This window comes from Crocodylus siamensis, chromosome 11 (assembly GCF_052110815.1).
Source record: "Crocodylus siamensis isolate JL-2025a chromosome 11, ASM5211081v1, whole genome shotgun sequence".
In the NCBI taxonomy this organism is placed as follows: Eukaryota; Metazoa; Chordata; order Crocodylia; family Crocodylidae; genus Crocodylus; species Crocodylus siamensis.
This window is the reverse complement of record NC_143405.1, coordinates 33,059,375-33,085,607: the sequence shown is the minus strand read 5'-3', so window position 1 is coordinate 33,085,607 and position 26,233 is coordinate 33,059,375. Positions and strand designations below refer to the sequence as shown.

Sequence of the window (26,233 nt, the reverse complement as noted above, 5' to 3'; positions counted from 1 at the left end):
GGCAGACCCAGCACAGGTCCACCTGGTGTTCAACCGTAGCCATTACACGGGGGATTATTTTGCAGTTGTCAGAGTGATTCTGTGGAGTTCTCGCTGATTAGGTGCATATACCTGTTACAAGCTGCCTGAGTGTTAAAGTCGTTAAGATAATTATTTTCCTATTTAATGAGTACTTTCTTTTATTTGTGAGTGTAGATTATTATTGAGCTTATTGAAAATATTTTGTTTGTTATTTATGTGATAGTGAACCTGTTAATTTTCCGGTACTGTTGTAAATAATAAATTATTGTAAATAGTCACTTAGTGTGTGGTCTGGCATGGGGAGAACCATGGGAGAGCACTCCACTGAGTGGTAGCTCCCATCTTGTAGACAGACTGGGAGTTGACCAAGGCCTTTTGGCACCCCAGGATCCCAAAAATTTGGACGTGGCTGCAGGTAGTACCGCTGCCTGAGTTACAGTATCAAGAACAGAATGTGTATATAGCAGTCATTTTAATCAGTGAGACCGGTCTTATTTAACACTATTTTTCTGAACCATATGTAAAGCAGTCTAGATCAATACCAACTTAATAAGTGATGAGAGTGAGCAATAAGACAAACTCTTTTGACATCAACAGTTGTACATGGTAATTAACTGTCCTAAATCTGCTTTTGGAATTTACCTGATTCTGCTACTTCTGCAATGGGCACCCCTTGTTCATAAGCCATAAAACCAAGGACAGAAAAGATGGCAAAACCAGCAACAAAACTTGTGCCACTGTTCAAACAGCAGAGCATAATGCAGTCCCTGAAAAAATAAGCAGAAAAATATTATCTTCCATGTCTGGGTTTTTGGGACACAATTGAATACACATAATGTAAAACTCCAGGAATGCATCATTGATCTCTGGTATTCTAAACACATGCACGTGAATAATCTTGTGCCCAAGAATGGTTAAAAGGCTAAATTTATTCACATAGGTAAGTGTTTGCAGGAAGATGTCTGTTGGGAAGGCCCTGAAACTGTGATAAGGACAAAACCCTCACCTTTTTGTTCTATGATGGCTTTTCTGGAATAAAGGCTAAGGCAAACCTCACCTTTTGGCCAAGAAAATTGCCTCTTTGTTGGAAAGCCGAGACCCAGAGCTAGGTACCTATGCCAATCTACACCAGCTAAAGACTTGGCCTTAGAACGGTGATTCTCAGTCAGGGTGCTGGGACACCTTGGGGTGCCATGAAATCCTTTGAAGGGCACAGCAGAAGCATGAGAAGATAAGCAAGGTGTGGGGAGAAAAGCAATAAAGGCAGGTTCAGGCTGCATGTGTCATGAGATAAACATATAAGGTCAAGCTTAGACTCTCCCTGCCTGGTTGCTCCCTCACCACCACTACCTGCCCCCTCTGCAAGGCGATAAGTCTTGTAATTAATGAAGTAGTTTTTGAAAGGGGGTGCCACTGAATTCATAAAAATTATGGACTGGTGCCAAGTCCGACAGAGGGTGCCTTGACTCTGAGAAGGTTGAGAACCACTGCCTTAGAGGCTCATTTACTTCTCACTTCTCATCACAAAATCTTGGCAGTCTCAAAATTCCAGAGTTCTCACACAGCCTGCATGGGATCTCTCCCCATCAGGGTTAAGTCAAATTATTAAGGTGACATGGGGAAATATTTCCCTAATTTTTGAAATGTCACAATTGTAAATCACTTTTAAAAGACAATTCTTAGGGGAAATGTGTTACCTTTGTCCAGAGTGCAGAAAGAACCATTGCTCACCCTGACGGGCAGGGCCTGGTGTAAATTGCAGGTTCATCTTACTAATATCATGACCTGATCATGGTTGGGGGTGCCATTTTCACAGTCCTTGTGTTATGAGGGGAGGAAAGAGGAGGGGAGCGAGAGGCTCTACAGAGGCCAGCAGTCATGGCCCCACTGGCTACCGCATGGGAATTTAAACCCAGAGATTAAGCGCAAAGCCCTCCCTTAGTTATCCCTTAGCTCTGGTGCAGTGTGTATGTATGTGTGTGTGCGAGGGGAGTTGGGAGTGGGACTGAGGGAGGAAATGACAAAGCCTAGTCAGGATCCAGCCTGCTCCGGAGGAAGCAGCTGCAGAAGGAGCTGGCTGATGGCTTCTGCAGCAGTGAGGAGCCCCTAACCCTGCCCATTGCAGACCCATGGAGAGATGTGGCTTCAGCTAGGGCTGAGCTGGAGAGCAGCCCTGCAGGTGAGCAGCTGTCCACCCAGGGACTCTGCCACCTGATGCCCCTCTGCAATGCAGGGCCACAGCCCTTTACTGCCCTGCTCCCTCCACAGCATGTTGCAGCCACTGCCTAGCCCAGAGGCTATGTACCAAGGTGCTGACCAAGGGCACACCCCACCCCACCCCACTGTGGCACTGGCTTCTCTCCCTTCTGCTGATCAGAGTATGCCCAAATCACATTTCTTGTGAAAAACACTTAATTTTTTTATTTTCACAAAAACTGCAAAATTTCAATTTAAACCAGGCTCTGCTAATGAGTGCTAGGGATGATATGACTTAACATGATACTCAGTCTCTTAAGATCATTTACTGCAAGAGATGGCTATGTATTTGAGAAAGTAATAAGAAAAACTAATATATATGTAGCTGAAAGTAAATTATGAGCAATGAAGACTGATATGGAAGGCACGTGAGCAACTTTGTCATGCTTCTGTCTGAGCCTGATTTACTGCATCCTTGTGGCTGAAGCAAACCCTCTATAAGCCCCACACAGGCACAGATAACCTTATGTGTTAAAGGTCTGGACACTGCATATTCAGGTAACTTGTTGGCCTTGTTAGATAGGTTTGGAAGGATTCAATCAGGAAAGCCTCCTGAAGAGAGAATGTGAGACTGATTGAGCACAAGTTGGGTCTGCACAGCAGGGGCTATACTGAAAGTAACAAGAGAGGACTGATATATGGCTAGGAAGAATTTGGTAGGCTTGGAGTAGTGATAAGCCCTGTCTCCTGAGTTCCTTATTTCTGGACATGATAACTGATTTAAAAAAAGCAAATTAACTATGGTACAACAAGATTCAGAAAGTAAAGATAATGTAGGTACTGAGTATCACCAATTTAGGAGAACAGGCTTGGCATCTGATTAGTAGGGGTGTGTGAAACGGGCCATATTCAATTTGGATTTGGCTTGAATTGGGGACAGTGATTCAATTTGCTGATTTGGATCACTGTCCCAATTTGATTAGGCTGAATCCAAATCTGAAGATTCAATGTTGATTCAGAGAATCAGTGATTCGGCCATAGACACAGCTTTAAATGTTTTTTCTAGATATTTTGAGGTACCAGGTGTAGCTGATGGATGTTACAATGGTGGGGTGGATGGAGAGTCCCATAGGAGTGCAGGGCCCTCCCCCGCATGCTCAGCAGCAAAGCCTGGAAGTGGACTGGAAGTACTTCTGGTCCACTTCCAGGTCTGCCACCAAGCGTGCAGGGGGGCCTCCCTGTGCCCCCCCCCACTCAGCAGTTGGCCATGGAGGGGCCCCAAGTGCTCCCCCCCAGACTCAGGAGGCACCAGTCGCCGAGCCAGGGGGATGCGGGCCCCCTTCCTTTGGTGTGCCCCCCGGCAGACCCAGAAGTGGACTGGAAGTGCTTCTGGTCCACTTCCGAATCTGCTGCTGAGGATGCTGAGGACCACCCTATGCTCCTGGAGGATGCTCCATCCACCCCAGCATCTCAGCATTCATGAGCTGCCTGGTACCTGGAGGTATGTAGGAAAAACATTTAAATCTGTGTCTATGTCTGAATCGTCAAATCTTTCTGAATCTCTCTCAATCGATTTGGAGGGTTCTGATTCGATTCAGAGACATTAAAGGGTCTCCTGATTCAACTGGGCTGAATCTCTGCTGAACTGAATCAGTGACTGAAGCTTCACACAGCCCTATTGATTAGTATTCTGATGTGGTTAGTAAGCACACCAACAAGGAACAGACCTAAGCAAGCTAAGTGTTTTAACAAATGACTGGACAAACTCTGCATTTCCGCATATATAAAAGAGACAAGAACATGAACATCCAAAGTCTTCCACAACTGTACTTCTTTCCCCTCTCTGTTACCCAATCCTGGGTAAACTGAACAGACTGTATATGTCTAGTTGAGGCACCTGCCTGGTTTTCTGTTTGGTCAAACTGGCAGTTCAGATGGAACTATTTGGGGTGGTATGGAGGTCCCAGCAGTGCCTGGAGCAGGGTGGAGACTGGGCCTACAGTAGGGCCTAGAGTAGGGTGGTGATTAAGCCCAGAATGGGAGGATGCTGTGCACAGAGCAAGGCAGAAATCGAATCCACAGCTGGACAGAGAGGTATCTCTGAACAAACCAGAAATGGATAAGACAGAGAGCAAAGGAGGTGGAGGCTAAGAAGGCCTTATCCCTAGACAAGAATAGAATAAGTGAGCACTAGCAACTGTGAGGACAATGGTGAATAAATATCATGATAGAGTAAGTCCTCCGGGACACGCAGAGTGTCTAGGAAATGTGGTGTCCATTGAAACTCTGGGTGAGGAACTTCTGGGTGGCAGAAAAGGAGCAGGCCAGCCACAAGACCCTTGCAAGGGAAGGAGCAAAACCTCTTTACTATAAATAGTTGTATATAAATGTCTGTATGTAATAAAGACATGTTTACACTTTAGAAGCCTCAAGATATTACAGGTATTGGAAATCCCAGTTTGTAGGTGGGCAAACAGAGGCACAAAGAAGTCAAGTCACTTGACACTGACTTTCATGTTTGTCTTTTGTAATATGGCCTGGACCTTGGGACAAGTAGATACTCTTTTAAAAATGTTGATGAAGACCAGTAGCGTTCTAATTTGTTATTTATTTTTTATATGGTATCACCTTCTTATTTATGGAAGGTTATCTACTTATACATTATGAATCCCATCATTATCTACTCAGGTACTCACTTTAGAAGTTTATCAATAATCACTTGAACTGTTTGATACATTTAAAAAAACTAAAGCAGTAATCCATAGAAATGATATATAGCTCTCCAGGCTTGGATCATTGTGTCCTGTGTGTATTTGGGTTGTTCAAGGGAAAGGAAAATGGCATGAGCAATTCTTTTGAGTTTACTTAGATCTGAGCTGATGGAACTCCCACCAGTCTTCCTTAACTGAGAAATAGGGTTAATCAGTGCACAGTCTTTAACAGGTATGAGCCAGAGCTTGGTATTACTACTTTATCCTTTGTACTTAGGCCAAAAAGATACGTTTATGACCTTGTATGTGCTGAGAAAGACTACAAAGGACACTTTTGAGGTAGTCTGTGAATTTGCAAATGTCCAAGTAGGAGTAAATGACCAATATAAAAGAAAATGAATGGAGGCTGCAGTATGATAAAAAAAATGTTTCTTGAGGCTCTAAACAAGTTGTATAGAAATATGAGTAATATTAAAAATTGGGTTGAACTTGTTTCATGGCAATTCAGCAACCACTGCAACACACGAGCCCTGCTGGATCATGTATAGTGTTGTCATGCTAATTCATTATTTTCTTTTATAGACACGGTTTAATAAACTAATAGAGCTAGATCAATTTTTGTCTTCCAGGTCTTTACTTAGACCAACAAACAGTTAATACAAGGCATATAAGAACTGAAGGTGAACCAAAATAGAATTAGCACTAGAAGAACTCCTACAGAATATCCATTTATTAGAAAGACATACTTTGTATCCCTTACAATGTATTCCATTTTAGTGAATAGATAATACTTTTGCATTGATAGTATTTGTCTGTTATATGTAGTGAAAAGCTAACAGAATTGGCAGTAGCAGTCCCTTGATACAAGGATAATAGGCTTCTAGTAAATAGGGAAGCCTTTGGTGGACCTATTGATGAATGTCAGTGTACAAAAAACACAATGAGCAACATTCTCAGTCAGAAGGAATGAATTTAAAGTTGCATCAGCTGAGCATTTGATTCAGGATCCCAACTAGGATCTTCCTAGTTCTTCTTTATCCTCACTATGTACTATGTAGCAGAGCCGGCCTTAGGGTTGGCAATGTGGATGACCACCCAAGACGTTGTGGTCTGGGGAGTACCACACATGTGGGAGCAGCCTGCTCACAGCAGTGCTTTCCCCCCACCCTACCCTAGATGATTCCTTCCCCAGGAAAAAGGAGCGGGGCTCCTCTACTTCAGAAGGGCCCAGGCTAACCATTGCAGGCGGTATCAGTGGTGCCTACCCGCCTGGAGTACAATGCTACTCTGCCTCCCTGCCAGACTATGCCCCATGCCCCTGACTGCCTACCTCCAAATACAGCAACACTGCTGACTTTGGGGTGAGAGGAGGAAGCCAAAATACAAGTTTGCCAAGGAGATCTTTTTCCCTAATGCCAGCTCTGCTATGTGGAATACAACTGACAGTGAGATCTTCTAGCAATGCCAATCATATGCTGAATCTAAAAAGTGAAACACCTTCACCCATGTTAGTGGCCTGCTTTTCTACATACAATCATTGGAAAAGTGAAACTTTTCCATCTGTTTCTTTTTATCAGGTTCATCACCATGGTATCTGATCTCTTTTTATTGGATGCAGCAGGAAATGCTCACATTTGGGCCAACCATTCAGCATGATTCTCTGTGTGATAGGGGTCCATCCCCATGCCTAACAGAGGCCTGACCCTGTCTTTGGGCCACTACCTATCTCTCCTGCCATGCCTTGATGGAAGAATAATTATGTTACCCAGGTGGGAGGCTGCCCATTTAATACCTCAATGCTAAGGATTGCTATCCACCACTCTAAACCTTCCCTACACAGTGGCCCATGCCTTGCAGATGGTATTTAAATGTTGTTGCCTAGGGCACTGGGTTGGTTCACTCTCTGTTGCTATGACTCTTGGCACTGAGGTCTTCCCCCTGGTGCTGTGCCTCCCCTGGCTCTTTGGCCCGATCACCCCCAGTCACTGAACCACCCCATGTGCTAGGGCCCGATCACCCCATCACTGTGCCCCACTGGTGCTGGGGGCCGATCACCCCCTGTCGCTGCACCTCCTGGTGCTAGGGCTTTGCAAAGTAGTGTGCCCCAATGAGGCCTCCTCCTTCCCAAATAGCCTCAGCCCAGTCCATCAGATAAACAATAACATAAATATGAGACCCCAGGCTATAACATAATACAAATCCTATAAGCCACACTCTGGCTCCTTAAAAACCCCAAACTGCTCCTCGAGCATTGAGTACCCTCTCAGCTCTGGGTACCTTGTAGACTCCTGGACTAGCTACAGCAACAGTTTGGCCAGCAGCCACAGTGTTCTTGGGTATTTCTGCTGTGCAGGAGGAATCTTCCCTGGCCACTTGCCAGAGATCTGCCCCTGACAGCCTGGGGTTTATATGTGCCCAGAGGCCTATCCCCTTCCTGTGAGTTAAATGGCCTAGGTGGTTGGGCTATTAACCCCTACCCTCCTGATGCTTGGTGTTCCCGGGTCTTAAAGGGGCAGCCCTACCACTTAGTAACAGGGCTAGGGTTCCCTGTTCACCCTGATATACAGAATTTCAAGGTTAAATTCTTTTTCATATTGTGTCTTCAAACCTCAAGGCCTGATTGCTTATATAACCCAGATGGACATGATGGTGGATGGGAAAGATGTGTGAAAAAAGCTACACACATCCCCATTTCTAAACTCCACTATCCACATAAAAGTGAAGAATTGAGATGAGATATTAGATACAACATGACCCTGAATAAAATATGCAACTTTCTTTTTAAAAGGCAAAATGAAGATATATTTGCTTGAAAAGACAGGTAAGTAGCAGTTAGGGTGAAGTTACATGTTACACTTATACTATACTAAGGGCACTTAAAATGCGAGCATTCACATGTTAAAGCTGATTAACTCATGCTAAGTGCCCTTTGAGTATCTCCCACTTCAGGTTAACTATGGACCATGCTACTTAGCTCGTGTTGGGGCAACTTCAGTCTGCTCCACACAGATAAAATGTGCAATTTGCAGTCCTCCAGCATCCTAGGATGGACCACTCCCTGCCCCCTCCCACCACCGCCCAAAGCAGGGATAGAGCCCAGTTGTCCTGGCACAAAATCATACCCCTGCTCACGAGCCCCCTAGTGGCAAGTCAAAGCTGTGTGGAAAAGAAAGAGTATTAACCTTTACCTGCAACTATTTGCAGCATGTTCTAAATTTAATACCACTTAAATTACCATAGATTTAGTCTAAGTGTGATATTTAACTTCACCTTGAGCATCTCTACATGAGACGCTTTACTGCACAATAGAGCAAATTACTACACAGTAACCATCTGCACCTACACATGCAGATGCTTACTGCACAGTAATTTGCTCTAATCATGAGAAAATTTGATAGTTGTACATTTACTCGCAATTTGTTATTGTGCAGTAATGCACGTGTAGACACTGGCCGGAAGCAAATTTACTCCCAGTCAGCCTCACAATCAGGGACCACCCTTAGCTCAGTCCCAGGGTTCTGGGACTTGGAGCTTCTCCAGCCCAGGGCTAGGATGGCTCTTTGCCTGTCCCAGGCCTCAGCTCTTAAAAGTCTGAGGTGATGCCAGGGCCCTGGCCCACCTGCAGTGAGTTGCAGGGCACCGCATGTCCCCACGCAGGCCCCTGGCCAGCCATAGCAGCGTGCCTAGGCCATAGCACTGGTCTCTGGCACCACAGTGCTGTGCAGCTGCCAGGTCTGTGCTGCCATACTGCACTAGGTGCTGCAGGCATCTGACAGGCCTGACAGCAGCCCAGGACACCTGCAGCCAGCCTCTGGCCACTGGGTCTCGCTTCAGTTGGCCCCAGGCCACCTGCAGCAACCTGCCTGGATCCTGCCGCTGATACCCAACACCTTCACTGCATGCCTGCCTGTCCCTCACCGTGCCTGTGTGCTGGGTGCTGCAAGCAGATGCCAATGCCTGCCAGCACGGAGACTGCCATGCAGAGGCTCAGCAAGCCATCAAGTGAGCCATGCTGTCATTCTCCCTGATGCCACACGTTGGCTCCCAGGGCCACAACTAGTCCTAGAAGGAGACCAAGGACCTCATCATGCTGTGGGGTGAGGCTGAGGTCCTAACCCAGTTTGGGCAGAGTGGGTGCCCCAATGCACATCTCTAAGAAGGTCTGTCAGGCCGCATGCGGGAGTGTGGTATGACCGGTAAGCGCACCAGTGGCCCATAAAGGTCAAGGCTTTGCAGGCAAAGTAGATTACCATCAAAAACCACAACTGTCAGTTGGGGCCTGGCCACAAGTCCATGTCCTTTATGTGGCAATTGAATGACATCCATGTGCCCTGGGACCCTGGCCTGAGCCGTGCCGTGTACTCCAACATAAGCGGCTGGCCCGAGCCTCCACTTTGGCGTGGCACCCACGGTGATATGTCACTGAGGAAGGACCCCTCAGTCCACCAGGAGCCCATTCTGCCATGATCCCTGTCCCTGGCCTCCTCCAGCAGTAATGTTCACAGTGAGCATGGTGCTAGGGGTGCACAGTGAGGTAGTGAACTGTGGGTGGCTGTCCAGGCAGGTTACAGCAGAGAGTGCAGGAGAAGGTAGTCTCTCAGTGCTTCTTGCACCCAGTACCTTGGCCCCCATTGTCAGGTATGCAGCTCATCTGGGGCCTTGGTGGGAGGGGCCAGTCACTGTCACTGCCACTGCAGCTGGCATCCAGGCATCCTCTGCCCACTGCATCTCTTCTGCCCATGTCTGGTGGAAGAACTTTCCCCAGGCTTTGCAGATGTTCTGCAGCACACAGGCTATGACAGTGACCTGGGGTATGTTGGACTTGGTGAACTCAAGGCAGGTAGTGAGGGTACGCCACCATCCCTTGAGATGGCCAAAGGCATAATCCACCAGGGCATGGGTCCAACCCAGGCACCAGTTCAAGTCTACCTGGCAGGAGGTCCAGTTGGCTAGTGTAGGGCTGCATGAGCCAGGGGAGAAGTGGGTAGGCAGGGTTCCTGATGAGGAAGGGTGGGACCACCACCAAACCCAGCTGCAGGACTGGCACCACTGGCATGAAGCACTTGCTCTCCACCACAGCTGGAAGGGTGGAGTTGCAGAAGATGTGGATATCATGGGAACTGTCTGCCCATCTGGCACTCATGGTGAAGACCCCATGGTGGTTGATAACAACCTGCCCCAAGACGAGTAGAAGCCTCACCAGCTGTAGTAGGAGTGGTTGCCATGGGATGAGCAGGGGACAGGGATGTGGGTCCTGTCCAGAGTCTGGATGTATTGAGTGAAGGCCAGGGCATGGAACCCTGCCAACACCACCAGGAGGTCATACACACAGAGCATGGTGTGCCCCAGCACATCCTGGAGGGTGCCACACACCTCCAGAACTGCCCCTCCACCAGTTTCCTTGCCCTGCTGAACAGGTGGCTGACATAGCACAAGTTGGTGGGCATGGAAAGCTTGAACAGGGCAATGGCCAGCCGAGTGTCCATTGGGAGGGAACACCATGGTGGTAGCCTGCTGGTTCAGGTGCAGACAGAGCTGCTCCAGGATCTCCTGGAAGGTGGCCCAGGTTATTTAAAAGGACTCAAGCCACTGCTTGAGAACTTGTCATCCCAGGTAGTTTGGACAACATGCAGCCACCAGTCCTGGCTGGCCAGCAGGGCCCACAGGTGGTGGAGCTGGAAGCCCAGAAGTGCATGGACAGCCCTGACGGTGGTGTCCAGGAACAAATCCTCAGTGTCCCTGCCAGGTGCTGGGTGGCAGTGGTATGGCAGGAGGCCTGGGACACTGCAGGGAGCCAGGCCAGGTGGCTGCTGTGCACTGGGTCGCCAGGGCCTCCAGGGCTGAGACTGCCTTGCTCTAGGTGGTGGTCACTGCAGTGTGGTGGTGGATATCACTGCTGGGGCCTGGGGTTGGAGCAGCCATGGTGTGGTAAGCAGAGGCTGTGGCAACAGAGCTACCATGTGCTGCCACCACACTTTGCATGCTGCTCCGGGCCAGGAAATAAGATGGCCCAGGAGCAGTGCATGGAGCTGCCTTTTAAATATGGCTGCCAGCTGCAGACATCTTCAGTCAGAGCCTCTGGTTCCTCCTGGCGGTAGCAGGGGACCGGAGCATGGACCCAAGGTGCAGGAGCAGACTGCTACCCTGAGCAGCAAATCTTTTCCTGCTTCCCTGTGCGTGCAGATGTCTGCCCAAGGTGGGTTTACCCTTGAGTAAATTACTCCAAAGTAAACTCACCCTAGAGTATTTGCACATGTATACACGCCCCTTAAGTAGCTGAGTAGTTGCTTCTGCAGCAGTTACCTCTTCTAGGGACAGAAAAAGTGTCCAAAGCCAACTTCCAGGGAGCCCCTTCAGCATTACTTCTGCTTTCTCTCCAACAGAGGCAGAAATTGTTATTACTGTACTTCCTCATCTATAATGCACAGCTCAAATTCTACCATCTTCACTTTGGGAAAAAATTGTGTGTTTCATATGAGGAAATATGGCATTTAAACTTAGGATAATGTTGGCACAAACACAACCAGGTTGTAGCTGGCCATGAAAAAGTTTAAACTGGCAATAAGATTTCTACTCATCCACAGCCTTCCAAAAACAACTAGTAGGGGAAAAAAACCTACCATATTTAACCAAATTCAAGATGACCTGAATTTAAGATGACCCCCCCATAATAATTAGATGTTATACATGGAAAAATTATAAATTGTTATACTTTTCCATGTATATAATTTATTTTTTGGAGGTTCATCTTAAATTCATCCCCACCATCACTGCAATGGGAAAAGTAGTAATAGGGGAGCAGATGGTGAGGGTGGCAGCAGGTCACAGGTGGTGGTGGTGGTAGGTTTGTTCCCTGGTGCTTGATCTCCGTATTTACCTTTCCTTGTACTTCCCCCCTCTGTAACCTTTAACCCCTAGCTGAGACCCTGAAGCCTCAGCCTTCCTCTTCTCCCTGCTGCCTTTCCTTCCCCCTGCCTTCCCCCACTGCAACCTATGCCCCTCCACCTTACACTTCCCTCCTCCACTTGCCCTAGCTCCAGCACTGGAAAACTCTGTCCCTGGTCCATACTAGGGCATGGAGCACAACCATAATTGGTCCCATAACAGTGGCCAGAGCTGGCACCACTACTACAGGGCCAAGCTGGGACTTTGTTCTAAGCCCCAGGCAGCAGTGGTTATGCAGGCTGCTGGCACTGGAGCAAGGGTAAGCAGGAGAGGAGGGAAGGGAGGAGGAAGAGGCTATGGGTGGGGGAGATGGAGAAAATGTGGATGGGGCTGAGGCTGTCTGGGGGGGTTGGGGAAGGGGTTGAAGCTTTAGGAAGAAAGCAAGGCTGTACAGAGGCAGTGGGGTGACAAGCAGGAGCTGCAACTCTGACCCTGACTCAGGGTTGGAGCGAGAGCCACAGTAGGTGATCCCCCTCCCCCTCCGCAGCCAACCACCTTGTACTAGATTTCAAGATAAGGGGTCTTGCCGCCGCCCCCACTCCATGTTCAACGTGGGGAAAATGCCTCATCTTTGAATTGAGTAAATGTGGTAACTACTTTTAAGATGAAACTTGATCAGTTTGTGGAAGGGATTAAATAATCCAGTGTCTGCAATAGGTGAAGACTGGATTCAGTGATCCAGGTATTCCTGCCAGTGTTATGTTTTTAAAGCAAACTCTCATACAGAAAGTTCAAAAGACCAGATAGAAATCTTTTCAACACTGGATTCAATCTTGTGGCATGAACTCGGGTATGAATTCTACTTCCCTACAGCAGTTTATCCTCTCTAGATGGAAGTTACCCTACATTGGTAGAGACTAGCAAAGGGTACAATGGAAAAGGTGAGTCTCAGTTTCATCTTAGTCTTCTTCACCTTGGACATGCAGCTCCCACATTGGTTAGAACAGGTCCCTTGTTTCCAAAGCTCCTTTGTGGCACATGTTGAATAGCTTAAGGCACAGGATTGCCAAGCTATGTTCTTCCTTTTGTCATTCATTCTCTGTAATAGTCCCTGCAAAGGGACTTTTGTGGGAGGAAGAGAGAATAGCTTTGCTTTGGCAAGGTAAATTCCATAAGGCTATTTTGGGGTCTCTCTGCACCAGAAAAGCTAATACAAAATAGCTTGAAGACTGTCATGGCATAGGCTAAACTATTGGGCCATTGGGGATGCAACAGCATTTTCTAAATGCACAACTTGCAGCCCTACATTTGAATTTCCAGGCCAATAGGAGTGATTTTTGAAAAACTTCCAATAGCCCCTGAATGCCTTCATCCTGTTCCCCTTTGGTAATAGAGATTTACAACTTGAACTGCAGCTCAATGACTTTTCTTTGGCCAGAACTTAACAATTGCATAGGCAATTAATTTTATAAACGGAACTGCACTTAACATACTGAGTTTACCTAATTCCGCTTTCAATTTTTTTATAAGTGTCTGGGCTTGGAAAGCTTCAGTACTCTGCTGAAATTCAAAGTGATTTCAAATGAAATAAATCCTTCAAATTTTTATGAAAGCTTTGAGTTTTCCCAAATGAATTAAATAATCTGAATAATTTAAGTTGTGCACCTTCCAGCTGCTCCATGCACAACAGACTGGAGAGTGTTCAGCATTCCCTGCTCTTTTCTGAGACACTCCTTTGATATTTAAAGGTAGTCCCTCAATTCCTTTATTGTTTCTATTTATCCTTTGCCTTCAAAGATCACCAGTGGCATCATCCACCATTTTCCATTTGTCACCTGATGATGTTTAGCTGAAGCTGTTTAATGACGCTTATTCTCTTGGAAGAACTTGTAGTAATTTTTTCCTGAGCTAAGTAGCAGTATTCCCTATCTAATCAGACTTATCTTCTTGTTCTGATGATACAGCCAGGTGTTTCTTAGTAACTGTAGCCTAAGGAATCCTTGCCTTCATTATTTCATATTTTGTATGGCCATATAGCTGCCCTGTAGCATCTTTGTGTGACACAGCTTCCTGAAGTATAGAAATAATGTTTAGATGAATCCCAGAATATTAGTGGTCTGTTGCTAAGGTCCAGTGTGGAATGATGGCCCATTTTTGTACAGACAGGATGAGTGCAATCACAGTTTTTTTTCCCTCTTTCTCACTCCTGGAGTTAGGGGTAGTTGTAGCTCATCCTGTCCCCACATAAGTTAGAATGGGTATCTTAAACTGCTACATATTCAGGACACTAGTATGAAGCAACAATCCATGAGCAACTCTTTTCACTGGGGAAATGTTTTATATAGGTTTTAGTTCTGTATCCTTAGTGAACTTACTCCTGACTTAGGCAATGTAAATCAAGAGAAATTAAGGACCTGAGTACTTTTTTTGTTATTGTACTGGACAATTATAACAAAAATGTGAGGTTATAAAACCCCTTTTTTCCATTCAATGAGCCATCATACATAGATATCCTGTTTCCACAAGACAGAATAAGATATAACTAGATTTTAATATGTGGACTCCTACAGAAATTGCCTCTTTCTCTCTCAGCTGAGGTGACCTTCTCTATGAATAATGGTTTGCACATGAAAAACAGCAATATAGAAAAATATCCCTGGCTTGTACCCATAGGTAATGACTCTAATGAAACAGCCTTCATAGGTTGAATTTGCACACCATACATGGTGGCATTTCATCTTTTAACTATTTTATTTCACAAATATTCCTCTCTGTTGCATCCCTAGGGACTTTCCCTGCCTGCTTTTTTTAGACACACAAATTAAGAAAACAATGAAATTACAGCAGACTCTAAGCAAGGTGATAAAATCATTAAAATATATATATATTAAAAATAATGCACTGTAGAAACAAGAGGGGATTCTGCCTCTAAATTCTGTAATTGCTAGGAAAAAATAGAAATTTGCAGTAGTATGCAGTGTATTTCATAAGCATCTCCTCAGGATGAAAGTTGGTATCACAGAAAAGTTTTATTCTGCAACCAAAGGGACTGGATTTACAAACCTCTGCTGAAGAATTAAATAAAATGCTTTGCCTCTGTATCCTGTTTTGGCCCATAACAGAATAGGTTCACTCTTCATGCTGACAGCCAGAAGTTATTGGAAAGGGAATTTCCTATATTATTGCCCAACAACTTATTGGTTAGGATGGAGTCAGATGCAGGGAGGTGCAGTCATGCTGCTGAACCCCACTTTAATTCCTGCTCCACCCGAACTTTAAGACCAATTGCCTAGAAGAGGCACCAGAATTTCTATTCAGGAAGTACAAAGGGTGTTAACTGACTTCATGGATCGTTATGACCTACCTGAGTCCTACTAATCTCTCTTCACTCCACAAGTGTTAATGGCCCTCTCTCTTTTTTAATGGTCTTGATTTTCTAAACATCAAAATACGTTGTCTTTTACAGATTTTGCTGCCTGTTAGCCATTCCTGGTATCTTTCTTCTATTTCATAGCCCTATAGAGGCTGTTTTAGTTCTAGCAAAAAACCCCTATTTCAGGTGTGGTAATAAATATTAACTCAGATGAACATTAACTCAGGTTTGGAAATGACTAACAGGTGATATGTTGGAGGCACAGTCAAGGTGCTCATGAACACTAAACTTAGTTTTATGAATGTGAAGATGAGATGTACATTTAAGTATAATGACTAGAGGACTAATAAAACAACATATTTTGACTATTTTTGTCTAGTTTGTTGGTTTTTAAACTTGATATATTGTGTAGCAAATTAGTGCACATTCAAATAAAGTTGGTTTTACTTTAATATTAAACTTCAGCATATTCATAATCTTCTAGATTCTCTTTAAGAGGAGAAAAATATGTGTTGTTTTGTATGTGATGATCCATGGAACCATCTGCATCCCCCGCCTTTCAAAATCCTAGATATGCCCATTGGTTAGAACACTTGTCTAGAGAGTGGAAGACCTAGATTCTGTGCTCCCTCCATCAGACTGGATTTTGATCCTGTATCTCCTGCTTTCCAGCAAACTTCTCAAACCACCTAAGCACAGCACAAGTATTTTGTAGGGCAGTCTCTGACCCCTCTTTTGAAGGGGCAAAGCTTGTGCCAAGCTAGAACACAGGACCCTTTCTTGTGTTGGGTTGGTGGTGGCAGCAATCCCTCAATTCAAGAATAGTATATACTATTCATGACACATTTATAGGTCTTGAGGTACTTAAGAATCCAATCTTTGAGCCACAGATCTTCCCATGAAAGTTGCGGGTCTTTTCATGACAGACTGGTCTGGGATTCCTCCCCTTTTTTTCCCTTCACTCTCTCTTATCTGCTTCGAGGGCAAGACATTTAACCTCAAAACAAACTGCTGCTTGTTTAAGATTGTGGCACCATTGGAGCTGGTTAGCAGCCAGCTCCTTCCCGCTCTTCATACTGGTATTCATTTTCTTGAGGTATGCTTTTATTGTGTGGCTTTTCCTCTGGCTACTGTGAGACCTCAGGCCACTATTAAGCTGGGAATAGAGCACTTGTTTGGGAGTTGAGAGTCAGACATCTGCATACAATGTCCAGTCTAGCAAAGTTGATACTTGAGTATCATTGACAAAAAGCTGGTAACGTTGGCTTGAGGAAGGATGTTGCTGTTTTTACAGCAATCTTCCCATTTGACGTGTAGGATTGTTGGAGGCATCACTGGTGATACTTTCCTAGGCTCTTGAGATAATGATGAGTCACCCATGTGTCACATCTGTAGAGGAGAGTGGGGATGATGACATCATTGTAGACCTGGATTGTGGTGTCTTTCTGGAGATCATGATGAATAAAGACATATTGAAGATCTCCTTATCAATGTTCACTCTGAGAAAGGTGGCTACTGAGGTAGGGGAAAAGTAAGGGTACACTTCCCGAACCTCACGGTAATTTTTTTGGGGGGGTCACGTTAATGGCCTGGAGTAGACTGATAGAAAACTTTAGTCTTCCGTTTGTTGAGAGGGAGGCCTACAGTTTGGTAGGTTTCTGGAAAGAGGTGCAGTGTGGTCTCAAAGTAAACACAAGGAGGGAAGAACTGTCAGAGTATTGAAAGTCAAGGATGGTTATTTTGAACACTTTGGTCTTCAAGCAAAAATGACCCATACTGTAATGCCCTCCATCCATCTGGTACTCAACATCAGTTCCAGAAGGCAGACAGCCCTTGATAAGAACGAGGATGACTCTCAGAAGGATGGAGAATAGAGCTGGGGCATCCTTGCTTGACCTCAGTTCTGATGACAAATGGATCCATCTCCTATCCTTTACAGAGAATGGTTAAAATCATCTGAAGCCTCAGGACTTGATATATGTTTAAGGATCTCCAAATCTGGCCCGTACTTTCCACTAGGCTTCACAATTGATGGAATCAAAAGCCTTAGTAAGGTCAATGAAAGCCATATGTAGGTCCTGGTGTTATTCCCAACACTTTTCTTGGACCTGCCAGTTAACAAAGATCATGTCAATAGCCCCATGGGATGATCTGAAACCACACTGAGAACATTTTTGGCAAGAGGTAGAAGATGGTTCAAGAGGATGCAGGCAAAGATTTTCCCTGCTGTGGAAAGGAAGGTGATATGTCAGTAGTTCCCACACACAGATTTCCCTGTTTTCTTGAAAATAGTCATGGTGTTGGCACTTCCCAGGTCCCCAGGGATCTCTTAGTTGTTCCAAATAAAATTCTAAAAATTCATAATAAAATTCATGAATTCTCAGTACCACTTCCTCATTGCCAGTCCTGTAAATTTCAGCAGATATGCCATCCGGTCTAGTAAACTTTTTGTTCTTGATTTCACTGATGGCATGCTAGACTTCTTCTAGGATAGGAGGATTGGTGAGGGATCCCCCTCTCAGGGTGTTGGGGGATGGACTCAATGGTGGTATCCATCATAAACACAACAGTTCAGGAATTCCTAAAAGTGTTTTTCATCTAGTTTGGATAGATTCATTGTCTTTGTGGAGCATTAAGCCATCCTGGAATTGCAGAAAAGTAGGACTGAAAAGTTGGGCCATAGATGGTTTTCACTGCATGTAAAAGACTGCACATGTCATGTTTGTCAGCATGGCGTTGAATCTGCTCGTCTTTATCTTGCCACCACTGATTTTTGATTTCCTGGATCCTGCTTTGAGCTTTGGCTTCGAGAAGTTGATACACCTCCTTCTTCTGCTGAGGTGAGGTGTAATCTTCCCAAGCAGAATAAGCCCTTCTCTTCCCATCAAGGAGGGCTTAAATCCTAGTGTCATTCTAACCAAACCAGTCTTGGTGCTGATAGATAGTATAGCCAATGGATTTAGCACAGGCCATATGAATGACAGTTTGAAATGCCTTCCAGAGTTCTTCAGTGTTGCCTTCATTTGTGGACAGGGCAGAGAGCTGTTCATGTAGATACTGTTAGAGATCCTTACAGACCCCTGGGTTTTGAAGGAATTTGCTTTTGAGAAGGCTTCACAATGTTTTTGGTTGTTTTTTGGTGTTTCAGAGCAACTTGGATGTCCATAATGGATCTGACAAGACCATAATGGATCTGTCCAAAAGTCCTATGTTCCCCATATGGCTCATGTGATATAGATATCTATTTGATCATGGGCTTTAACATAGTTCAGGAGGTTCCAGTGCTTAGACTGAAGGTGTCTCCTGCTAGTCTTGCATTTGTCACTCTGTCTAAAGATGGTGTTCATGATGAAGAGATTGTGCTCTACACATTTGCTCAGGAGAAAGATGACATTGGAATTGGCTTTCCCTACTCCTTCCTTCTCAATGATGCCACTCCAGAATTCCAGGTCATCCGTGATTGGCATTGAAGTTACTGAGGAGAATGACCTTGTCCTTCTTGTGAGTATTCATCAGAATATGGTCCAGGTTTGAGTAGAATTGTTCTCTGACACCATCATGTACACTGATGGCAGTGGTGTACTGGTACTTGCTGAGCTTAACATGGAGGGTATAAGACGTTGATCAATGCCCACAGGAATCTCTGTAACTGGTAAGCTGATTCTTGATGGAAAAACTGATGCCAAGAACGTGTCTGTCCTAGGTTGGTTTCCCCTTTTAAAAAGAGGTACAGCTTCCATTCTCTTCCCTCAGTTGGCCCTTGAGAGCTAAGATAGCCTCCATCTGAGTGTCTTCTTGTCCTAGCCTCACATATCTTCCCCACTTGGTACAGGGGGGAAGTATTTAAGAAGGAGTCAGCAACATATATCCCATTGACAAAATACAGCTTGTGAAGCCACTGAATCTGTCCCACAGAGCCACAAGGCTTTGCCTATGCTTGCAGCCACATCTGTGCCAGGGCTACACTGCATGAGCTGTGCTGGGGCCAGGCAATTTTCAATTTCTCCAGCTCTTGCTACCAGTGCTTCTCCCTGCTGCCTCCTAGCCTCTCCCTGTCTACTTCATCATTTCAGCTTCCAATTGGCAGGGAGCTGCTTGGGGGCTGGACAGCTAGAAGCTATGCCCTTGCTGCTGTCACTTCTCTCTTCCCTCTCCCCAGTTCTCCCTCCTATTCTCCTCCTGCAATGCTGAAGCTACATTCCAACTGCTTAGGGGATTTCAGCTGCTCATCCCCTAAGCAGCTCCCCACTGGTTGGAAATGCGCTTAAGGCCCAGCTGAGGAGCAGGAGGCTGGGAGAAGCAGTGGTAGTGGCCCATGTCTTGAAAAGGTTGCCAGCCACTTCTTAAGAGAAAAGGTGGAGAGTGCCCTGTGCAATGCATACTCTGTGTCCTCGTGGAAGCATAAAGACATGGGTTCAAACTCCCATGGGGTAAGAAAGCCTCCAAGTTGGACCTCCACTCCTTGGTCAAATGCCAAAGCTAATGGACTACAAGGCAAAAGGGCCTGCCTTCCTTCCTTCTGCCCCCTCCCCCAGGTATTTCTACAACTAAAATTTTGGAATCTATATGGCATTATGCACATGTCCAAGTAATTCTATTCTCCTTAGCAGCTATATGGCACTAAGCATGCTCAGAAGGGAAGTGTAGTGTGAGTGTGGCTTCATGCAATCTCGACTGCATGTAAGTGCTGAAAATTGCAAGTGGCTACATTAGTACCACTTAGGCACATGAAGATGAAATAGGATTTGGCCTGTACAGTCTCTGATGCCTCAGCTCCTATCTGTAGGAATGGGGATAATAATGCTTCCACACCTGACATGGTTGTTGTGCAGATGAATACATTAAGGACTGAATTGCTTGGATGCTATAACGTGGTGGGGGCAGGTGCTGTATGTAGAATGCATTTTACTATAATGACATTACAACTTACCTAAGACTTTAATTTTATAAAATCTGTATTTCTGTATATGGCTTAAATTTTCCAATTTTTCTTCTGTGCATCTTCATGTATCTGTCTATTCTTCAATGTAGTAGTAAGATATGCAAGTTTTAAACTTCCTCAGCTGGAAGTGATCTCATTAGAGCAGCATAGAGCTCAGCACATAATAGTTTACCCTGTTTCTCAGTGGGCTAGATTACCTGTGCCCTATGCCATTCATCTAGACTGCTTTGGATGCCTAAGTTAGCTCAGGCATTGCTACACTGAACTGTTATTTACAGTTCATGCCCACACAGTTTATAATCTAAGTACAGGAAGATGGATACATGGCAACAATGAGACAAGGTCAGCAAGCTGCAGTGGTTGCAATATACCCGCATACAAATCATTGTTCAGGTTTTTATTGTTTTAGAAGACTTCATGGAAAAGCAGTTTTAAGGAGGGGACTTGGAAAGGATTTGTTGCTTCTCATCACTGAAACCTGGATCCACTAAAATGGAATGTTTTTGCTGGTTCAGAATGTTGATAGATTTCTGTTTTGTGTTTCAGTTAAAGAAGATTCCAAGTCAAATTATATAAAGCAGGTGTGCTGGCATGGTGTCTGCTGCAGCTGCTGCTAAATCTACTGTGCCCCATTTTCAGTGGCCACAGAAATTGGTGGTGGTCAGCAATGAAAATGAATGGCAGCAGAAGCAGCTCTGGTAGGGACTGCAACAACACCTTTCTCTGCAGCAGCGTGAGTGAGGCATGAGCAGCATGAATTTGTGGTAACCCCCCTGGCTGCTGGCCATGCCAACACCTCCCCACAAAGTAGGAACTGGCAACAATGGCATGGGTTCTCAGCACAGTTTCCAGGGCCTTGAGAAGATTTGGACCTCTGGTAGCCCTAGCAGTTCTGTGGGTAGTCCACCACAGCCAGAATGCATGTGGCCTGCAGATACCTGCAAAGCAAGGATTATAGCCCACTGACTATTTAACTTGACACCCCTGATTTAGATTTTCAGCAGGGTCCCCCTCCTATCTCATGAAAGAACTGCATTTTAGTATTTCCCATTGCAGCTCTCATACCAAAAAGAGAAAATTCTGTAATAAAATATTTTGCAAAATGTTTGGCAGTATACATCATTCCTGGTCTTCCTTCATTCAGCATGTAGGAAACTGGAAAGCCCTGGCTTCCTAGACATACTATCTAGAGCAGGGTTGGCCAATTATTTGGGTTGGAGGGCCACTTAATGAGTTATGGTGAGCTCTTGAGGGCCAGGGAGTACAGCTGGAGAAGGTGCCAACTAATTCTATCAGGCCCACTGGCTGCCACTGGAAGCCCAAGGAGGGAGGGTTGCACCCTGCACCTCTCCATTCTGCCACAGCCAGGCCAGGCCTTGCAGTGTACAAACTCTGCCAGGCATTGCAGCGTGCAAATTCCTTTATCCCCCTTCATCCACCCGCCTCACCCAGCCTCCTGTTGGTGCTGTGTACTCGTTGTATTGTGGTCACCATCAGCTGGCCCTGCACAGGATGGGGCACAATGCAGCATGCTGAGTAGCTGTCCTGCCTGCCTGCCCACTGCTGCCGCCACACTGCACCAGGAAGGTCAGGGGCAGCTGCTCTCGGCCAAGTCCTCACCTCCCCACAGCCAGCACAGACTCACTTCCTAATGGCAGTGCAACAGCTGTGGCTCATTGTGGTGGGCAGGACAGCTAGTCGGTATTATGCATTGCTCCTTATCCAACACAGGCCCAGCTGCCAGCAGCCACAGTGCCAGGACTATGCAGCTGCAGTGCAAACAGGAAGCCAAGTAGGGAGGAATCTGTGGGCTACGCAGTCTGGTCTGGCTAGCTGTAGCAGAGCGGAGCAACATGGGGCACAAACCTCTTTCCTTCAGGATCCCAGTGATGGCTTGCAGGCCAGATATGATAAATTGGTGGGCCAGATATGCCCCATGGGCTGTATTTTGCCTATCCCTGGTTTAGACTGTGTGTATGCAATTGACTTCTAGTGGATGGATGGAATAAGGATTGCTTAACAACTTGTCAGGGGCCCTGTATCATTAAGATTCTCCTTCAGCTCAATGCTAGTTATAAATACTTTCAGAGCAGACAAAATTTTAATCCAGCTGTTTCCTGGAACATCTGAAAAGCCATGTTGTGTGGCATAGTGAAATCTGTGTTATGCTTAGGATTTGTTACACTATTCTACTTAGTGTATCTTGGAGTTTGGAGCCATCAGAATATATCCCTATTATAGAATTTTACTGAAAGACACGGGAATGGAAGAACATCAGTTCTGCATAAATGAGCACGGAGTGTTAATTGGCTGTTATGATTAGAAGAGTCACAAGCTTAAAATGACACCATACTCCTTGAAAAATATTTTTGAGATACTTTACTGACACAAAGCTAACATTATAGTCACATCATTATAGCAAAGTAAATACAGCCATGAAGAGGAAGCTGGATTCTTTTCTGCCCTACTTATACTGGTAACAAACAACTGTCACTCAGAGAGTAACTGATGGGTCTGTGATGCCTATTCTACTTGAAAACAGAAAAATGTTCACTTTTCAAATGCAAGTTTGAGTTTGCAATATTAAATAGTAAAGAATTAAGATTCCTAACTCTTCCAAAAGAGGAAGAGTAAGTGGAGGGACTGGATGTATTCAAGTCAGCCAGTCCAGACGATCTCCACCCTAGAGTACTAAAGGAATTGGCTGAGGTCATTGCAGGACCCCTGGCACGGCTTTACGAGCACTTGTGGTACTCTGGTGTGGTGCCAAGGCCAGGAAGATGGCCAGTGTGGTTCCCATCTTCAAAAAGGGTAAGAAGGAGGACCCAGGAACCTATAGGCCAGTTAGTCTTACTTCAATCCTAGGCAAGCTGTTTGAGAAAATTATGCTGGCACACATCCATGAGGGGCCAGCAGGGGATTTCATGCTTAGGGGCAACCAACATGGGTTCATCAGTGGCAGGTCCTGTCAGACCAACCTCGTGGCCTTCTATAATCAGATCACCAAATCATTAGATGCAGGGGTAGCAGTGGACATAGTCTTGCTGGACTTTCAGAAGGCCTTCGACACTGTCTCTCACCCCGTTCTCATTAAGAAATTGGGGGACTGTGGTGTCAACACCCACACAGTCAATTGGGTCGCCAACTGGCTGGAGGGCCGCACCCAGAGAGTGGTGGTGGATGGGTCATTTTCAGCCTGGAGGGATGTGGACAGTGGGGTCCCCCAGGACTCGGTCCTCGGGCCCGCACTGTTCAACATCTTCATCAGTGACTTGGACGAGGGGGTAAAAAGCACCCTGTTCAAATTTGCTGATGACACTAAGATGTGGGGGGATGTGGGTATGCCAGAAGGGAGGAATAGGCTACAATCAGACCTAGACAGGTTACAAGGGTGGGCGGATGAGAACAGGATGGGATTCAACACTGACAAGTGCAAAGTGATGCACTTGGGGAAGAACAACCGGCACCATACCTACAGGTTATGGAACTCCCTTCTTGTCAGTACAGAGGCAAAAAAGGATCTTGGAGTCATCATTGACTCCAAGATGAACATGGGCCGGCAGTGTGGGGATGCAGTCAGGAAGGCCAACCGTACCTTGTCATGCATCCACAGATGCATCTCGAGCAGGTACAAAGAGGCGATCCTCCCCCTCTATGCGGCACTGGTCAGGCCGCAGCTGGAGTACTGCGTCCAGTTCTGGGCACCGCACTTCAAGGGGGATGTCGACAGCATGGAGAGGGTCCAGAGGAGGGCCACTCGTATGATCAGGGGACAACAGGGCAGGCCTGACGAGGAGAGGCAACGGGACCTGAACCTGTTCAGCCTCCACAAGAGAAGGCTGAGGGGGATCTAGTGGCCTGTTATAAACTAGTCAGGGGGGATCAGCAGGCACTGGGGGAGTCACTGTTCCCCTGAGCACCGCCAGGAGTGACCAGGAATAACGGTCACAAGCTGGCAGAGGGTAGATTTAGGCTAGATATCAGGAGCTGCTACTTCACCGTCAGGGCGGCTAGGATCTGGAACCAACTTCCAAGAGAAGTGGTGCTGGCTCCTACCCTGGGGATCTTTAAGAGGAGGTTAGAAGAATACCTTGCTGGGGTCATTTGACCCCAGTAATCTTTCCTGCCATGGCAGGGGGTTGTACTAGATGACATACTCAGGTCCCTTCCGATCCTAGAAGCTATGAAACTATAAGTGTCTTTTCATTTGTAAACTAAGCAATTCATAAACAGAAGTCATCAAGACAAAACAAATATGAAACTACCCACACTGTACACAGGTCAGGTTTCTATGGAAAATCAGAAAAAATACCTATATTCAGAAGACAGTGATCTGATGTAGAAATCACAGTTGTAGGTTCATCTCTTTTTACAGCCCACACAACCTATGCCATAAAATGACTATGGATAAGCCCATGGATAAACCAGATTGAAACATGAGACTAAATAGGAATGCTGCCTTCTGAACAGTGCTGATTTAAAGAAAAGTCAAATCCAACTGAGAATAATGTGATCTCTGTGGTTCCTTTATTCCATCACAGGGAATATTCCTTCAAAGTTTTTCTCTCTCTCTCTGTTTTAATCACAACACAATCATGTTAATTGGTCACTTTCATGTTCCTTCCCAAAACACAGCCAATTAAACATAAACAAATCAGGATGTGGTAGGTAAGTGGTCATTGCTCTTACTTGATGAGCTTTCTGTGTTTCTTTATGTATCTGATCTTTAAAGTGGTAAGAACTTCTTTTATTTTTTTTAAGCATTATCCTTTTTTATAGTTTCATAATTGGTAGGGTCAGAAGGGGACCTGAGCAGATTATCAAGTCTGGCTCCCTGACCTGCCAGGAAAGAGTACTGGAGTCAAATGAATTGCTTTTATGTAGTCCCATGAATGAACGGTCTAATTGAATATGACTATTTCAGGATTTCTAAAGGCAAATTTTGGGTAAACTGTCAAGTTCTGAAAAATGACAGCTATCTGTAGCTGACTGAGTCTTGATCAGCATTTTGAATGTGCGTGGCAAACTGTTTGCTACCATGATACGGCGATATGTAAAACATCCACTGGATAATACAGTTTTTTAAAATTACATTAATTTTCAAGGGAAGCATTTTAGTTGACTTTTCCCTAGCTTTTTGCCCAGTTAACAGAACATTCATACATAATCTGGAATACATCTTCACTTGGAGACTTTTCAAAATATTAATATTTTTTCTTTTTACTTGCCCTAGTTAATGTGTAGAATTTTAATATTAAGCTCCAAATCAGAAACAGCCCTGTTCAAGACAGCATGTAAGTACTTACTTAACTTTAAGCGCATATTTTCCCACAAACAGAAATGGAATCTCTTAGGATAAATTGTATACTAGGGATAGCAGGCTAAAAAGGTGTAATATGATACCAGTCTACAATAATTTATTATTTTTTATTATTACATGGGGGGAGGAAGCAGTCATCGTTTTTCTGATCATGGATCTGATCCTAAGTGGCAATAAAATGAATGCAAATTTTGCTCAGGATCCAGCCTGACACACATAGATCCAAGTGCTTAAGTCTCTCTGAAATGACCAGCAAAGCTTCTTCTAATTTCTATAGAGAACTCTGGTGATATATTAGCCAATGTTATTGTACTTTACTTACTCTACAGTGGAATTTGAAGAGAGGAATTCAAAATATAAGCCAAAGTTACTTAGAAATATCCTACAAAACAAATCTGATAAGTGTAAAATACTTCAATACTTCCAATTTCTACTAACGCTTTATTTTTCAAAAATATATTTAGACCAATAAGGTGTATATTTTCCATCGTTTATGTTGGAAAAGGTCAGTTCTCCCTACACATGACTTGCAAGAGTGAAGCCTCTGTTAAAAGTAAAGGGTAGGAGAAGAATGCCTTACCTGTAGCAATTGTTATTGTAGTTGTTGTAACTCCCCAAAGCTGTCAAGCATCCTAAGCAGATGGCATAGGAGAAAAAAATCTGTGTACCAGCATCCACCCAGACCTGCAAGAAAAACACAGAGTGAATCAAAACGAAAAAAAGGAACCATCTTTATGATTTCAGTGAACTTATAGTGTTGTAGGCAACTATGTATGATAATGATA

General features: G+C 45.1%; 1 protein-coding gene across 1 annotated transcript in view; it reads right to left on the bottom strand.

Moving 5' to 3' along the window:
* Nucleotides 1-26,233, bottom strand: part of SLC6A11 (solute carrier family 6 member 11) — a 307,236-nt gene that overhangs the window by 39,895 nt on the left and 241,108 nt on the right. The window contains exons 8-9 of the mRNA XM_090021869.1: nucleotides 26,029-26,132; nucleotides 664-788 (exon numbers count right to left, since the gene is read on the bottom strand). Coding sequence (XP_089877995.1) covers nucleotides 664-788; nucleotides 26,029-26,132 — 229 coding nt within the window. The remainder of the gene's footprint in view (nucleotides 1-663; nucleotides 789-26,028; nucleotides 26,133-26,233) is intronic.